Genomic DNA, 18,090 nt, shown 5'->3' on the forward strand with positions numbered 1-18,090 from the left:
AGAAGTAGTTCTTAGGGGTCATTACTTTGGCTGTCTGACCTGTCTGATTTCAGCTGTTGGGTGTTGCTTCTTAGTGATTTTCAGCTTGCGTTTCCTATTAAAAAAATGTTTCACTATTTTCTGAGTATATTGAGGTCCTGGTGGTGTAGATATATATGGAGACGAATTGTGGCAGTTCTGAAGAACAGGATTTCTCTAAACTAGCTAGCTCATTGGAGGATGGGGCTTTGGAATTTTGTAGGCAATTTTAAAATGACTGATATATAGTAACTTCAAACATAATCTACTTAATTGAGTTTGTAATTGAATAGATGACATTTGGACATCATATGCACTGGTATCATTAGCATACTCTTAGAAAATAAGCTCTGATTATGACCTAATTTTAATTCAGTGCAGTGTAAGAAAGTTAAGAATTTGAGTAAACACTAGAATTTTCATCACCATCAAATCCAGATAATTTCTGTAGTTACCTTGATCCTACTTCTAATAAGAGTGGAGTGATTTAACAGTTGCATTTCAATCGGTGTAGGCTCTGTTGCCTTTGCACTCTGCCTTTTTGCTTTTTATTTCTGGAGACCGGAGGCTGCTGGGTAGGCTCCTTCATGATAGATTGATTTAGATCAAACAAAGCATTAAAAGAAGAAAGGATGCGATAAGTAAGTCACCTGTATTGTAGTTGCATATTTACTATTTGTTTTTCTGAGACACATCATGGTGCTTGGTTTGAAATAATACAGAGTGCTTATATGAAAAGATTTTTCGTGCATATTTTAACAAATATAATTTGCATTTTCCTTGCTATTTGTCAGAAAACTTGTAAGGGTAAAACATTTGCACTGAAAATGTGGTTAGCTTTTTGTATGGAAAACATGAACACATTTGCAATAAGCTTTCATTTGTTCTTTTTGTAAGTGTAGACGTAGGGGGCCGGTTAGCTCAGTCAGTAGAGCGTGGTGCTAACAACGCTAAGGTCGCAGGTTCAATTCCCGTTCGGTCCCCGTGTGTTGCCTGATCTAGTCGAGAAGTGGTGTCCCTGGCGGCAGGGCGGCTGGATTAAAATAATCTCTAAGGTCCCTTCCAGTTTAGGCTATTGTATGAACTGTAGCTCAGCTGAGCCTGGCAGCCTAGTCCCTTTGGTTATGAAAGTAATGAAAGTTAATTTAGTGACGTTGTGGAAGGACTGAGAGACTTTATTAGGCAACCTTATTTAGGAAGCTGATTATTACATGCCTCATTACAGACCATATAGAGAAAAGATGAGAGAAAAGCAAGGCTGTAGCTCTATCAAAACTAGTATAGGAAAACCTCTCGTGATATAGAATAATTTAAAAAATGTTTTCTCTAACGTACAAAATAATTCTTCCATCTGAGTATTACCATTGTGTAATAAGGTGGTGGTTGTACTTAAAAACTAGTAGTGCAAGTTAGGACGAGGTCGGTTTTCTCAGAAAGTGACAAATATCTTTATTTGTTCAGAACTCATGCAATTATATTTAAAGTGGCAACTCCTCAACAGGATGGTGTAAAATTTGAAAGGTCAACCGAGGTTTATTTATTGCTTCAGTTCCTCATACTGCTCTGTGCTCTCAGTACCTGGATGCTAACCTTGCCTTCGTTGGCTTCCCCAGCCATGTGAAGGGAGTCTGAGAGGACGGCTTGATGCCAGCGCAGTTGAGCAGGGAGATTCCTATTGATCGCTGGGCACATCCTTAGTGGCACATCTACAGACGGGGGGAAAAGGAGCTCTAGGACACAAAGTTTGTAACACAGAGTTAAGGCTGACTGTGGATCCTTTGTGGCTCTCTGTACTAACAGTGTCCCTATGCTTGAACGTGACTTAAAAAAAAAGGGAAAACTGGGGCAACCTCAGTCACATCGACAAGTCTGAATGGTAGGTGCTCAGGTCTCAGTGGATGCCCCCATAACACAGTGGCTGCTCTGAAAGGTTTGGAGCTTGGAAGGCAGCAACACGTGCATAGAGGAGCAGAAGCTGATGTACTGTGACCCCGAGAGAACAGGCTAGGATTGGGACAGGCTTAATGATCACAAATTGGATGGAGTTATATGCAAGATTCCTTATGTCTGGGTGTTGCTGAGAGTTTGATAACCTCTCGCCTATGCTTTTAATGTGTTATGGCAGAATAAGAATAGGAGAACCTTGCTTCAAACGTAGGCAGGAGATGCCCCGCTGCACTACCTTGTGCCAAGTTTAGAGGGCAGAGCTAAGATTTTTGCGGAGTTGATGAGTATTTTAGCAAAAATGCCATTTGGGTTTTGGGTTTTTTTCTCCCAGAAGTTCAGCTGGGATGCAGTAAAGGTTCTAGAAGAGTACAGCCTGTCAAAACATACCTCTGTAGCTTACTACTAAATTATTACTTCATCATTCTAAATGACCTAGAAATGCTAGTATAATATACAATCTGTCACAGTGTGCATCTTTAAATATGGGGCAATGTCTTGACAAACAGGCTCTGGAAAATTTTGTAGCAGATTCACTGAGCAGAGGTTGTTAACTCCACAGCAAAATTAGTCAGTACAGGATGAAGGTCTGCACTTCAACACAGAAATACTTCAGGGCAAGGCTTGTACCTGGCCTCCTGCTGCTGCTGAGAAGCATGTTTTAAAATGCATGTTTTTGCTCTTACAGTCTCAGAGTGAATTGTTTTAAATGTGTTTTCTAATAAATTCATGACAGTATATGTGATGCTCGCTCTCAAGTGTTTTATTTCATGTATTTTTACTGCCCCTACCACTCACATGTAATTAATATCCTCAGACAAATGAATTTCTCTATCTTAAACACTCAAATCCTGTCATGACTTTCTGCTCAGTACCTTCTGTTGGATTACAACTGCATTCTTTGCTCTTCCATTTTAATTAACCAGAGTTTGTGTTTACTCTTCCCCTGTCCCCAGAAGCTAGGATTCTCACATTATTGGATTTTTTTTTTGCCTTTAGAAGTAAGACTGTCAAGTTTTCCATGTTAGTGTATCCAAAAGCATTGCTAAAATACAGTTTAAATTTCACTCTATTGTTGCTTTTTCCAGTTCTCCACCAAGTTCTCCTATACCAAAACACCAGGCTATTAGCAGTTAGAAAAACAAATAAGTGTTTGTATTTTTGTTTTCTCCATTGCCTCTGGATTATTTTTTTTAATATTTCCTCACTTTTGCAAGTGTCTTATCACTTACAGAACCTGAATTTGAGGTTTAATAAGGACATTGCTCTGATGCCAGAGCTGCAATACTCTGATACCAGACTTGCTCAGGTTCAGATAAGTTACAGTTCTTGTAAAATACATTTTATTTTGCTCATGGTCAACTCAGCTACTGAACTGCTAAAAAAATTAATCTGTCTTGACGAGAAGTGTTGTGTCATTGGGTTGTACCAGACCCAGGGATATCTAAATGAACAAGGTTTTCCTTTCCTGGTCTTCTGATGACATAGTTACACAACTAAGTGCATTTCAAGGCAGATGAGGAAAAGGGTTACAGAGGCTGGAAAACTTGGGAAGAAGTAGAGAAAGGGAGTGGTTGAGCGCAGATAATATTGAAAGGAATTAGGGGATGGACCAAAGGCATGTAGACATAGTACTGAAGAAGGGAGTGAGACAAATCATGGCATAGATAACTGGCTCTGTGCATGGGGCGTGTTAATATTGACTGCCCAGCTCAAGCTGGTAAGCTCTGCTGGACAACTTTAAACTTTATGCTGCTTCTAGTAGGAAGAGGAGGAGGAAAAAGTGATGAAAGATGCTGACGGTCTTGGATTAGCACAAGAGATTAGTATCCCTGGATGAAGCTGGGGCAATGAAGCCTGGTGTGGAGAGAAATGTCTGTGTAGGGAGAGGAGCAGCACCAAAGCCTATTTATTAAAGAGGAGGCTGTGATTGCCGGTGGTGTGTATGCAGGGAAGTCAAATGAAGTTTGTAGTTACTGAAGGATGTCTCTTCATGGAGTCTGGCTTAAACACAACAGTTTTGGAGTCTCATAACTTCTCTTGCTGTAATATGTCTCTGAGACTTAATAGGTCTCCTCCGCTTCTTAGTCTCATCCTCTTCTTCACTCTCCCACCCCAGAGGGAAGGGTGCCCTGTTCTTTCCAATGGCTTCTTGCTCCATCTGCTTCAGGGATAAAGCTTTGTGTTGTCCTCTTACGGAGCCGCGTCCAGCTGTTTCCCATATTGTGCAAGCTGAAATTCAGTTGTAACTCTCTTCTTCTGAATATTTTATGCCTTTTCAAAAAATTATTTGTGAGCACATTGTCAGACACTCAGAGGACAGAGATTGTGTGAACCAAGGGGACTGTAAAAGCATTATAATGTGATCAGTCCGGTTTATGTTGTGTGGCTTTACATGTTCTTTTTTTCACAGATGTCACTAGATGTAGAAATAATAAAATACAGTCTTTGAATATCAATGCATTTTAGAGTTTCTTTGGCATAATTCTTGTCATACCTTATTCATGGGAAGCCTTATGTTACATGCAGTTCAGGAACTTTGCTTTCAGTTATGCAGTTTGTGTAAGTTGTGTCCTTATTTATCACATGACCTTGCAATATCACTGTAGGCTCTCATGACTTCAGGGCTTAATTACTGTAATTCCCTTTCCAGTGGATTAGTGATGAGGCTAATCTGGTGCTTGCAGGTTGTTCACACCACAGCAGTGTATTTATTTGTGGGTTTCAGCTACTCTCATCGTGTTCAGCTTGCTTTGTGTTTTTTACATTAACTACTTACTCCATGGTGTAATTTATAAATTAGCTTTATGTGTAAACGTCTGAATGGGAATGCTTCTGTTACCTTTAAAGATTCTATTTTATATTATTTTTCCTGTTAACTTGAACTAATTTTTCAGGGTTTGCTGCAAGGCTTATAAAAGGTTGCAGTGTGTGGATTAAATCATCTGAATACAGATGTCTGCATGTAGGTGTCTATGTCCAGTAGGTCCTAAACGGTCATTGAAATTGAAAGAGGGTAGAGAATGATCCAGGTGATTTGTCATTAAGTTGCTGAGAAGTGAATGGCTGGTGGTGAGAAGCACTTGGGTATCCTAGACGTCTCCTTAGGGCTAGTAGATACGTGATGTTTGAGACACCCAGTCCTTTTGGACTGGCACCTGGAGGTCAGATGGGATATTCAAGAGCTTATTAAATGACACTATGCCTATGTTAAAAATTTAATCAAGGCCTAGGTGTTTACTTTGAAAAAAGATGAATTGCTGTCTGTGCTCCATATCCTGCTCACTAGGTCTTTGTTGGCTTTATTGAGACTTTGGATGCAATTTCAGTCTCGCATGTCAGCATCTTCATTTAGGTGTCCTATTTTGGATCTGAATCCTACCTATGAGGTCTTTAATCCACGTGATTTTTTTTTAATAATGCCCCAAACCTTGACTTAACACTGATTGCATGTTTTAATTAAAATTTTATTAATCTTAAATCCCTGGGATGCTGGAGTTTGTTTAGTTCAGGGCATTAAACACTTCCAAAACTCAGAATGTTTTTGAATGCAGCCATTTTTTGTGACATTAAACTTCAGCAGTTTTACAGTAATATCTGATTATATTTTGCCTCACAGAACTCAAAATAATGTGTGTTGTGCTTTCATGCTTTAAAGAGAAAAATGGCATATTTGCTTAGTATCTCTTGTCAATGTATAGGAAAAATTGTATGCATCTAAATGTTTTAGTTACATAAATTGGGTGGAGATTATGTGCTAAGAAACCTATCTGGTAATTTCTCTTTTGAAGTGTCCCTCTCTTTGTCAAGTTTCTAAGAATGGATGGTATGTTTGCCAAGCATTTCTCTACTGTTACTAGTTTTGGAAAGTATTTTCTGACTTCAGAAATTTTTTAATCTGCATAACTTGGGAATTAAACCTTCAGATATTCTTAGTTCTATTAACACCCTCCTCCCATAGTCTGGGCTAGTAGCTCAAGCACAGTTTATTGTTTTGAAGATGGGCCTTGAGTTGGCATACGTTTAAAACCTTTGAAAGTTTGTCTTGCTAATTACATATGCAAAATTCAGAAAAATGTGGTTTTAGGTTTAGTATACTCACTGCGTTTGTAATGTTATTTACGTGATGATAATTCTAGCCTACTGTATTAAAATAATGAAATAACTTTTAAATGTAGCCTGTATAGTATGGACCAGGAACTTCTCACCATAACTGTGTGGGACAGCTGTTTTGGGGAAGAAGGGAATTCCCAATCCCCACACCTTGCAGTGGTTTAGCCCCAAGGACATGGGCAGTGCATGTGGTCAGCTTACCTGAGGGATTTTTCAAAACCACTGGGAGCACCAGGATATCCCATGAGGCCGTTTGAGCTGTTAGTGTCCCCTCCTTCCATCTCAAGTTGTATTCCTGCAGGATAGAAGGAGGGGAGACAGCTTTATGTGTTTTGCCATTTGTATAGCTCTTCCATACGTTGGTTTTCCCTCAATAGACTGCATTATTTAGGAGAAGCCCTGAAGCATGGGTTTGTCAGAAGGGCTTACTGGAGCAGAAAATGCACCAAGCACCTAGATCACTCAAAAATGTTCTTAAAAGTAGGAGTTATCTCACTTTTGTTGTTGACTTTAACTCGGCCATATTTGTTATGTTTGCCTGTCTCTCTGCTGAGTCCAGGGAAAGAGGAGAAAATGAATTCATGCATAGGCTTGATGTGCTGTCAGCCTTTCACATTTTTATATAACTTAATGCAATCTTTAACATAGCTATTTTGATGCAATTCCTTGGTAGTAACAGATAGTAAGATTACAAACAAATTAAATATTTGTGTAGTTTCTGTATATCCCTTCCATACCTTGTTTCTCCCTCATAGACTGGGATGGTGAGAGCGAGTATGAGAATAGTTCAGGCTATCCATAAACCTACATATGAGGTATAATGCTCTAGGTTGTATGTTCTGTTTGGGTTATCCTTTGCTGGCTTCAAGGTACTAAAGGGTGTTTTGTTAAATTACATGCCACAGTAAATAGTAGAGTTTATCTTTAAGCCTGTGCGAGAAATAATGTCAAATGAAAAAATATTTTTGTATCAGATATGATTATACGAAAACACATCCTTCTGAGAAAATGCATCTAGCAGTGGTTGCCTGTGGTGAAAGACTGGAGGAGACTGTTGCTATGTTGAGATCAGCCATTATTTTCAGCATCAAACCTCTTCAGTTTCATATTTTTGCTGAGGACCAATTGCATGAGAGTTTCAAAGACGTAGTAAGTACCAAAATAAATTATTTAATCCAATTTGTACTGCTATTTGAGTAGTCTATAGCAATTTTTCTGCTTCTTGGGTAGTAGTTGTTTGATATAGTGGCAGAAATACTGGGGTCTAAAAATAAGGTAATGTGCAAGTGCTTTGCAACGTCGGATGGAGACTTTTTTTTTCCACTGCAGAAAATTGCCACTTGCTGACTCAAAGCTTTTCATAGAGACAGACTAAAACTTTCTGATTTGTCACCTTGAATCTGTTAAATGCGTACTTGATGTTCTGAACATACACCAGTTATTTTCTGTGAGCTTATTTAAAGTTGATTTTACAAGAAAAAAATAGACATCTGTCCCTTTTTTCCCAGTGTACTTACAGTATGAGTCAGCCTTACGTTGTTTGAACAGAGTAAAAACATCAGACTTTAAAAATGGTAGCTATGGTTATGTCTAATTTTAGTAAATTCCAGTTAATGAACATAACATTATGACTGGAGAAGCAGTATTAGAATTTGAATAGTAGGTAGTTGTGGACAGTTTTAGTATTTTTATACCTAAAACATCGTACTGTCAATATATGTTTACTAATGTATGTACACTAGTGTCATATAAACAGTAACTGTGACAAAAATTGGGTAAAGCTATTTTAAGTTGAGAAAGACTTTATTGGTGTTTCGCCAGTGGAAACAAGAGGTGAAAAAGTTTTGATTTATTTACTTTTTGTAAATACAGATTTATTCTACTTGCTCTTACTTTTGTATATGATGGCTATATGATGTGTTTTATTCGTGGTGCCCTGCAGGTGCCACTTTTTCTTTGAGTATTTTGAATAGTTGGCAGAGTCTTGTAGTTTAGGAAGCATTTCTGTTATTGAAGAGAGGTGTTGCAGTTGTATTAAAGTATCAGTTTGAATGGGGGATTGAACTGAAGTAATTTTTGTGATCTCTTCACATAGCTTGATGACTTCCCCTATGAAGGAAAAGTTAATTACACGTTGTATCCAATAACATTTCCGACTGAGAGTGCAGCAGAATGGAAGAAATTGTTTAAACCATGTGCTTCACAAAGACTGTTCTTGCCAGTAAGTTGTTCTGTAATGGGACAATACAGAAGTCTGTTTAGGAACCATCAAGCTGTCTTTGTTAACCTAATTTCTGCTTAGTTTTAAATTAAGAACTGTTACTACTCCTAAAAGTTACTTTTACGACATCCTAAAAAACCCTCTGAATTTAACTTTCTTCTGTGGCATGGAATAAAAGTCCTTTTCTCTGCTGCATTATGGCACAGTATCCTCTGAGAGGTACAGGTTATGGCATCCTGTCAGAGGTAAGAAGGATTTATTACACCTCATCTCATTTTGTTAGAAAGTTTCTTGCATATGTTGATCTGAGAAGCATTAGAGGAAATCACGGAATGTTAGGGGTTGGAAGGGACCTCAAAAAATCATCTAGTCCAGAAAATGAAATAAGAATTGTTGCCAGTGTTTTGTGCAACCTTTTATTTGCTCATCTAAGACACTTCAGAAATTGTAGAATCAATCGTAGAATCATAGAATGGTTTGGGTCAAAGGGATCTTAAATATCATCTAGTTCCAACCCCCTGCCATGGGCAGGGATGTCTCCCACTAGACCAGGTTGGTCAAAGCCCCATCCAGCCTGGCCTTGAACACTGCCAGGGAGGGGACATCCACAGCTTCTCTGGGAAACCTGTTCCAGTGCCTCAGCACCCTCATAGTCAGGGTAGCCTGACATGCTCTAGTTTTAAAACCATTGTCCTTTATCCTGTCACCACATGCCCTTTTAAACAACTCCTCTCCAGCTTTCCTGTAGGCCCCCTTCAGGTACTGGAAGGCTGCTACAAGGTCTCCCCAGAGCCATCTTTTCTCCAGGCTGAACAGACCCAACTCCCTCAGCCTGTCCTTGAAGTAGAGGTGCTCCAGCCCTCTGATCTTCTTTGTGGCCCTCCTCTGGACTTGCTCTAGGAGGTCCATGTCCTTGTGTTTGGGACTCCAGAGCTTGATGCAGGGGAATTATAGCAGTGACAGCTAAACTGTCTCTTTGGGGGCTCCCTGACACCTCCCTCTCGTTTGATTAGATGTATGGGAAAGCAAGGAAACAGGAGGAAGAAGACTGGAGTTTCTGTTTTGGTGATGTTTCACCTGGCCTGCAATCTACTCTTGAGGAGCCCTGGGATAAAAAAATGTAGACCTGAGTGCCTTTGCATTACTATTCCATGTAAAATCTCTATTTCACACTACAAGAGTTCTCTAAAATAGAGAAGTGAGAATGATGACATATTTATTGACTGTGAACTGTCATTGGATTTATTTGCATATGACAACAATGTATTAAGTTTTATTGTGTAATGGCAGCAACTTGTGTTTTATGAAGAGAAGCTGAATAAAATTTTAAAGTTTGACTTTAAATTTCTTTTCCTCACAGTTAATCCTCAAAAATGTAGATTCACTACTGTATGTTGATACTGACATCCTGTTTTTGAGACCTGTTGATGATATTTGGTCTTTTCTGGGAAAGTTCAACTCCACACAAATTGCTGCAATGGCACCAGAACATGAAGAGCCTCGTATCGGGTGGTATAATCGTTTTGCTAGACATCCCTATTATGGAGTAACTGGAATAAATTCTGGAGTCATGTTAATGAATATGACGCGTATCAGAAGAAAATATTTCAAGGTATGTGTGTTGTCTTTGCTGCATTTTTTGTGGTTTTACATCTCTTAATTCTAAACCTGTTTCAAGTTCATGTGGGACGATATTTTTTAAAATATTTTTCTCGTAACTGGAATAACACTCTAGAAATAAGCTGTGTTTAAAATGGCATCTAATTTGTGTTTTAAATGTCACTTACTGTAAGACTTGGAATTCCTGAATTTCAAATTACTTTGATTGCTTCAAGTTTACTTAGTTCTAAGAGATTCTGTGACTTGATGCAGTCTGCTGTAAATTACATTTGTCAATAGATATTTTGTTATTTTGTCTTCACTGTAGAGATCCCAGAAAATAATATACTGTAAATTAACTTAAAAAAATGTGTGTAGTAGTATCACCAGAAGGTGGTGCTAAAACATTTCATAAGTTAGTTTTAACTGTACAGTTTTCAGATTTTGATCTTTTACATTATAACCAGGTGATTATCACCTTAAGTATCTTTTGATTTACTTTGAAGTCATAGTTTTTCTAAAGAAATAGGTTATGGAAGTACTTAATAAAGCAGTGTGGGGAGCAGAAATGATCATTGCTTCACAGATGGGAAGTTTTTTCTTATGTACTTGAAACACACGCTCAAAAGCCGCGCTGTGTGATGATGTTAGGGCAAAAGGTACTCCTCTGCTTACAAGAAGTTTGACAGAGAAAAGTAATCGTGTGGTCAAAAACTAATGGTAAGTGCACTCGAGAGAGGGACAATATAAACTTGCCATAGACATTACTACTTCTTCCCCATTTCCAATTTAAGAAACGTGGCTTTTGTCTTAACATTCTTGCTATGTATTTTTATTATAGAAGTACAAAGACTTTAAGAAGAATGGAGACTGGATTATCTCAGTTGTAGCTAAAGTAGAAAGTTAGAGTAGCTCTAGCATATAGCTGTAGTTTCCCCCCAGAAGAAAACTTCTTGATTATATATAGTCAGTGGAATCTTGCATTGTGTACTTTGTTTTCCTGATTTCAGTATTTTTTTTTTAATCCAGATGCTATAAAGTATAACAAGAAAAATATGGGTTTGAATACTGTGTGTATCTTAACCTTTGCCAATGTATTTCAGTGCAGTGAATTATTTTCAGTGTGAGATAACTTTGGTCTTTTATTCATGCTAGCCAGAATTCTGGTTGGGCTTCAGTACTACTTAGGTTATTAATTTATTGGAAGCTTGATGCATTTTTATTAGAGTTAGAATTTTCAAAAGTATACAGATTATATAGGACACTAAAATTGTCTTTCAGATTACCTGCAGTTTTCTAGAGGACAATGTAAAATCATCTCTCCTTTACAGCTAAAACCAGTGTTTTCTTGAAATTTAAGTCTATATATACAGATTTAAGTAGGTGAAACAATTAATGAGTATTTTGAATATTTTGAAATAAACCTTGCAGCTTTCCCTTGGTACAGGAGGGCTGGAATATTTTCCAGGTCCTGAAAATACCTGCTACATATTTCTGTTGTTGTCATGTTTTGCATTTATTATGCAGCAAAACATGTCAGATTGCTAAACTAAAACCAACCTTGGAGGAAGTGTCGTTCTTTTTTTAATTGCTCTTTGTTATGAGGGTGAATCTGTGTGATTTATAAGACCTCAGCTGTAAGGCAATGTACAAATCCGTATGCTTTTCCTCATGATCCTGCTGGCAAACTTGAGTATGCCTAACGTGATGTACGGTTTCTGGTGAAGTGGGCAACTGAATGTTTCTGTCGCGAGGAGGATTGAGTGTCATAACTGCTATGGGGAATTGGAACAACAACAACAAAAAAGTCTTAAATTGTCCTGAAAACATTCACCTTAATGCTCTTTTTCAAATTTTTCAGTATATACTGTGCTAAGCAAGTCTCCTTGATGGGTTGCAGGCTTAGCATTCGTACAATTAAGGGAAGGGAACTCTGGCTGGAGTGAGCTAACAAGTGCTGTGCAACTGTACTAAAAACTCAGGTTTATGAAAAAGCACTTAAGAAAGGGAGACAGAAACTAAGAAAAGCTTCCTTATAGCAAAGCACGTGATTTGAAACCCTTCTTGATGGCTTTAGTTAAGAAAAATAAATAAAAAAAAAACCAAACACTTTACCAGTTCCCCTGCTTTACTTCAGTTTTGGTTTAAAATGTTAGAAACAACATTTTCTGCCCTTAATTAGTCATCATTCTTTGGCATCCTTCCCAGGGCTTTCCTGTCATTTCAGACTTAGACTTCCTCATCAGTGTCTTGTGCATGTATACTTCTGGCCCTCACTTTCACGTCTTCTGAACTCCATACTTGTCCCAAAGTGGTTTTTTGTGCACTGTGGCTATTCCTCAAACATTTGGGGCTAGTGAGGCACATAAATAAATATTTTTTTTACTCTTACTTGCTAGTAAGAAGAAAAAAAGATTGTGTGTTCTGTACACCTGGCAGGTTTGGGGCTTGTCATTTTTTTCTCTTTTTTTTCTCCTGGGTGTGTGTGCAGCTTTTAATATGCTTGCTAAGAACTTGACTCTTACGTGAAATTAATCTTTTTCCTTCCATTCTGATTCCTTTTTTCCCCCTTCTGCTGTCATCCTCCGATACATCTCTTCTGGAATCTGTCTGATTATCTTGAGCAAGAAACACAGATACAGTATTTGGATGCATGGTGTTTTGACATATATGGATTTTCTGGGTTCAACTGAAGCATTTTGAAATGCCCTCTCTGGATGCCTTTCGTGATTTAAAACCTTGCACAGTATCTTTGAGTCTTTTGTGTAATAAATGCTAAGTGTCTAGCTGGGTGTTTTGCCTCTGTCACTATTTCTTCAAGCTTTGAATTTGTAGAAATAGATACTTCTTCCAGTGTGACTGACTTCCTAAGACTCTGAGCTAGATCTTATTACCAGTGACCAACATTCTTACCAGTGGAGACCTTTTGGTACTGGAAGGCTCAGAATTGTTTCTGATGGGAGATAAACTTATGATTTCTAACCCGTGCTGCTTAGTCTTTCCACCTCTTGGACACTGGAGAAATTACCTGTAGTATCAGGCTTGTAGTGGCATGCCCAGCCCTGTCAGAACAGTTTGAGGATGTCTAATCAGAGTGCTACGAAGTAGGAGAATATTTTCAGGTCCTTATGCATGTTTTGTTCTTACACAGTTATTTTCCACTCAAAAAAATAGAATTTTGAGGGTTCATAAGAGCTTGTCTGTATCGGCTTGATGGTATCACGGAAATGCCTGCTACCATTGTTGGTGTTTTTTCTTAAACCTCTTAACCTTCTTTGCAATTTGTTGAATATTGCAGAAAAGCTTTATATTCTGGAAATCCTTAAGTTATCATAGAGTTATTGGAAAGCAATTTTTTCATCAATTTTCACTGAACTCGAGTGTTCCACTTCTCATGCTGTTTGACCTCACTACAAGTTACAGTAGAATTTTCAAGAAAGAAGCTTGTGTAACTATTCAAATATTTCTCTTGCTCTGTGATTCCTACACTGATTTTGCCACGTGTCAGTGTTAATAAATTAATGTATAACTGTTTGCTATTTATGCAAAGGTTATTGAATTAATACAATTTCCAATTCTTAAATCTGACAGTACAATTTCTCAAGTAGTATTGGCTTCTAGACGTCTGGCAATGTGATGTGTGCTGTTACCTGCTTTGCATCTCCTTGGGATATACTCTGTATTTCACTACTTTTAAAACTACACAAGTTAAATGAAAATTATATGAAATAATGATTTTGACAATTTAAAGGAATATTTCCATAGGTTGCTCTAAAATTACTGCATATTCTCTTTGTTGTGATTGTCCTGGTATCAGTGAGCTAATTTAATTCTGGTTTTAATTCTTAACATTGAGTCTAAATTTAAACCTTAGGCCAATATTCTATGGATGGCAAGGTTTGGATGGGGGAGGAATCTTTACCCACTGTGTTTCACTTGGATTGATTTGCTTTTTGGAAGGTTTTACCTTGGTGTTAAACATGTATTTTTTTTTGTTTAGTCACATTGCTTTAAGTCTAATGATAATTCTTGCTAGAGAAGAACTTTCTTGTGCGTTTTGTATACCTGCTCTTAATGAAATACTTGCAAACAATCATAGTCATAAATTTTTTAGGACAGAAGGGACTATAATACTCCATTTGGCTTCTTGCATAACCTGAGGTATAGATCTCTTCCTGAATTTTGTCTGAAGTATGATAGTGTTTCTTTTTTTTAATCTTCAGTTCTGAAAGCTCTTCATATTTGATGACTGAAATGATTTGAGGAAAGACTAAAAACTGACCTGCTAATTTTTGCACTTTCTAGTTTGTCAATGGAAGGCTCAAAGAAGTCTTTGAATATTTTGCTTCTGCTAATCTTTTCTGTTTCTTAACATGGTGTTTCTGTATACAGATCTCAAACCATTAAAATCTAATTTTTTTTTGGCAACTTGTTTAAAAAGAATCAAGGATGCAACTCTGTACTTGTTCAAGAGTGTTCTCCAAGTAGCATCTCCTCAGCCAAAACCTTAGAAGAAACTCCTCCTTTTCTTTTGAAGTGATTTTGCTAGATCAGTAATTTGGGAATTAAGTATCAGCTGTTGGTTTAGAATCTTACTGCCTTTTGCTAGTGAAAAGTTTTTTGCTGTGGAAGTTCAAGTTCAGTAACTAAAAAAATTAGTTTGACTAAGTGAAAATTATTTTGAAAACCTTTGAAGGATTTTTGTATTATTGGGTGCAAAGCAGTGTATGATTTTTGTTTTTAGCTGTATGTGTTTGGAACTGCTTAATTATTCATTTTATATTGTTTAGTTTGGAATTTTTTAAGTTAACTTTAAAACCTGTGTATATTGTCACTCTGTAATACAGAAATTGTGTCAAGTGTGGATATTTAAATAGTACTCATATACTTGCATGCATCATTTAAATGCAGTTCTTGGTGTTAGGTCCTACTGCTGTATAAAGAAACCTTACTGCTTTTTAAAACACTGGGTTTAGCATGTTTGAGGGAAATCCTGAAGACCAATCTAGCAGTTAGATAGGAGATGCGTATAATTTTCCTTATAATAAAAAAGCCTGTTGCAAATGTCCGTAACTATTTTCCTTAAATGTGTTCTTTTGTTTAAAAGAAATCTGTACATTTGAGATTTGTGACTTCAAAAAGCAAATTACTGCGATTCTGTAGGGCATTTCCTTCTTTATAGGTTATAGTTGTTCTGAATGTGTTGTTCTGCTTTGTTTTGTTTAATAGAATGATATGACACCAGTCCGGTTACAGTGGGGAGAAATTCTTATGCCACTGCTGAAGAAGTACAAGTTGAACATTACATGGGGTGATCAGGATCTGTTGAACATTATGTTCTTTCACAATCCAGGTAAATCCACATTGATCCTGAGTCTAACATAACAAAGTTAATCTTTCCTGTGATGTTCAAAAATCCAGGAAAACACCCTTTTAGCAGAGTTCTCAAAGTGTTCAGGGGACTTTTCACTTCTCTGAAAGTGTTTACTTGGAGGGGCAGCTTTGAAGCTTGCTAGAGTGTAATTAGCTGTTAGATTTCAAAACAAGTGTACAGGAATTTGAAGCAGCATTAAGAAAAAAAGAGATTCATGTATTTCCTGAAACAATTTAGATACTTAATCTAGAGTTCTCATTTTTCTGCACAGAAAGTCTTTATGTCTTTCCTTGCCAATGGAATTACCGGCCTGACCACTGCATCTATGGAAGCAATTGTAAGGAAGCTGAAGAAGAAGGTATATTTATTCTTCATGGAAACAGAGGTGTTTACCATGATGAGAAACAACCAACTTTCAGGGCTGTCTACGAAGCAATAAAAAATGTAAGTGTTTTCAGCATTACACTCATGCAAAGGTAACTTTTTTTAATTTTGCCTACAGTGCTGCCTATTTTGTAGGTTTCGTTGATACTTACCTTGCTTACCACAAAGTCTTTTGGTTTTTTTCTTTCTCTTTTAAGTGATGTTGAGTCTTTCATCAATTTTTCCTTTACTATTTGGACAGAATTCCAGTGCATTCCTTTGTTATGAGCAGATTTTGAAATATTTTGGAGACTATGTCTAGGTTAGAATTCTAGAACATTGCCTATAATTGACAATGTCTATTTAAAAGGTTTTATTCTCATTGTTCTATAAATGCATCTAGTAAACTAGTTTGTGTGAGCGTTTGGAAATCACTAGAAGCTTTGTTTTTCTGGAAATTTTAAAGTGTAGAAGAAATACCCTTCTTTTTCCCAAAGTCTGAGTATATTCACTGCAACATTTTAACATGCAATTGTAGCTAGATTTGGGTTGTAGAAAGTGATTTTTTTTTTTTTTATACTGTGTTTTGACCTTTTCTAGTTATTCAGTGTATTAATGTGTTGCTGCTCCTTTAAATACTAAGCACAGTGACTTCTTTTCATTCTGCAAATAAGTCATCTAATAAACTATTTATCACTGCATCAGTATATCAGTATACTCACTGAAGAGCTGTAAAATTTAGCGCTGATGCACATTTTAAGTAGCAGGCTATCGTGTGTGTATAACCTTCAAAAATCAATAGTATATTTTAATGGTGCTTTATTGCACGTTGTCATATGGATATAAAAATGAGGAAAAGTACTTTTGGGGGTCTGAGAATACATTGCAGGGAAACTGAATGTGTTTCCATAAAAATATGATTTCTTTGTTTCCTTTGAGCATTGTCAAAAACAGAAGAAAAAATTATTTTTTTTATTTATGATCCCATTTGGTTTATGAATATGTCAGAGAAAGTATGTGAAACACTGCTGTTTCAGTGGTAATAAGATGAACGAAATTATGTTGCTTTGAAATGCTGTTTTAGCTTATAATTTGTTTATTAAAAATATTGCACTGTTAAATTAATGACTTCTTTATTTCATGTCCATGTTAAATGTAGTATATGTTTGACCATCATTCAGTTTAATGAAACTTCAGTAGTACCACTTATCATACTGTCGTTTCATTACAAGTTGATAAGAATTGTATTCCTTAAAAGTTATATGTCATTCAGGAAGGTTACTGTTCAACAAACAAATAACTGGAAATCATTTTGAGTTTGTAATTTTTTAATTAATAAGGTAATTTTAAATTTCTTCCTTACCTGTCTGGATATGTACATGTGTTTTTTTATTAAAAAAAAACCCTAAACAAACAAAAAAAACAACAACAAACCAAACTTGTTAGGCTTACTGAAAGCATTAGAATATTTCTGTAATTTAGAGGTGCTTTTCAAATATTGCATTCAGAAGCTGGATTCTTGAAAACGGTTAATAAACCTATAGAAAGCAAATGCAATGTTCAAAGGCATTTTTATAAAACTCTGAAAAATAACACTCTTCCATACTGACCTTACATATTTTCTTAACTTCTTCACAGTATTCATTTGGAGATGATCTGGTTCGTTCCCTGCTGCAGCCTCTAGAACTGGAATTACGGAAAACCACCCATACGTACTGTGGAAGAGTATACAAAATGTTCACAAAGCAGCTAACAAAAAGCGTAAGAGACGTGTATTCCAGAAAATCAAAGGGAAGGTGATTTTTACTCCAAGCTGTTAAATCAAGAAACTGAAATAACATACCAGTCAAAAGGTGCAAAAATTCTAATATGACTTGAATTGGCTCCTAATGTACCCAAATAGAAGTTTACTAGCATACATAAAAATGAAGAAAATATTCATCTAATGAAGAATGGGAACTTTTTGTCTGCAAAAGTGACTATTTGCTCTATTGAAGTTTAATCACTGCTGATATTCATCTTGGATCCGATGATTTGGGTGTTACTGGCTTCCGCAGTCAGTAGTTTTAGTCTGCATAATTCAGTTATGATCAAAAACGAGGAAGAAATGAAGACGACTGTGTCTGGAAGTGTACCTCATATGTTGTCTAAAATTCTTTTAAACTGTGAATGTAGCAATAACTGAGTCAGCAGCACTAACCTCACTTTAAAGGTGTGAGCCTTTATGTAAACGAAGTTGTTTACATGTGCAGAAATTACTCTGTTTTCAAAGAAATGTGATATAATCATTGACAATCTGTACGTGCCTTTATTTGTTCATCCCTTACACGTTGAAGTACTGTTTCGACAATCTTGTTCTGCTTATCTCTAGATGCAAACTGCACACTAAATATGATTTTCTAAGAAATGAATAACTGGTATGTGATACTAGTTATCTCTGTCAGTAGGTAAGGAAACT

The 18,090-nt window shown here is 36.7% G+C and overlaps 1 protein-coding gene across 1 annotated transcript in view; it reads left to right on the top strand.

Annotated features, from left to right (window-relative positions):
• Positions 1-17,782, top strand: part of GXYLT1 (glucoside xylosyltransferase 1) — a 22,571-nt gene extending 4,789 nt beyond the window's left edge. The window contains exons 2-7 of the mRNA XM_009869119.1: positions 7,050-7,224; positions 8,171-8,296; positions 9,657-9,908; positions 15,125-15,248; positions 15,541-15,713; positions 17,271-17,782. Of these exons, the coding sequence (XP_009867421.1) occupies positions 7,050-7,224; positions 8,171-8,296; positions 9,657-9,908; positions 15,125-15,248; positions 15,541-15,713; positions 17,271-17,432 (1,012 nt within the window). The 3' untranslated portion in view covers positions 17,433-17,782. The remainder of the gene's footprint in view (positions 1-7,049; positions 7,225-8,170; positions 8,297-9,656; positions 9,909-15,124; positions 15,249-15,540; positions 15,714-17,270) is intronic.
• The last annotated feature ends 308 nt before the right edge of the window (positions 17,783-18,090 follow it).

This window comes from Apaloderma vittatum, unplaced genomic scaffold (genome assembly GCF_000703405.1).
Source record: "Apaloderma vittatum isolate BGI_N311 unplaced genomic scaffold, ASM70340v1 scaffold5140, whole genome shotgun sequence".
Classification (NCBI taxonomy): domain Eukaryota; kingdom Metazoa; phylum Chordata; class Aves; order Trogoniformes; family Trogonidae; genus Apaloderma; species Apaloderma vittatum.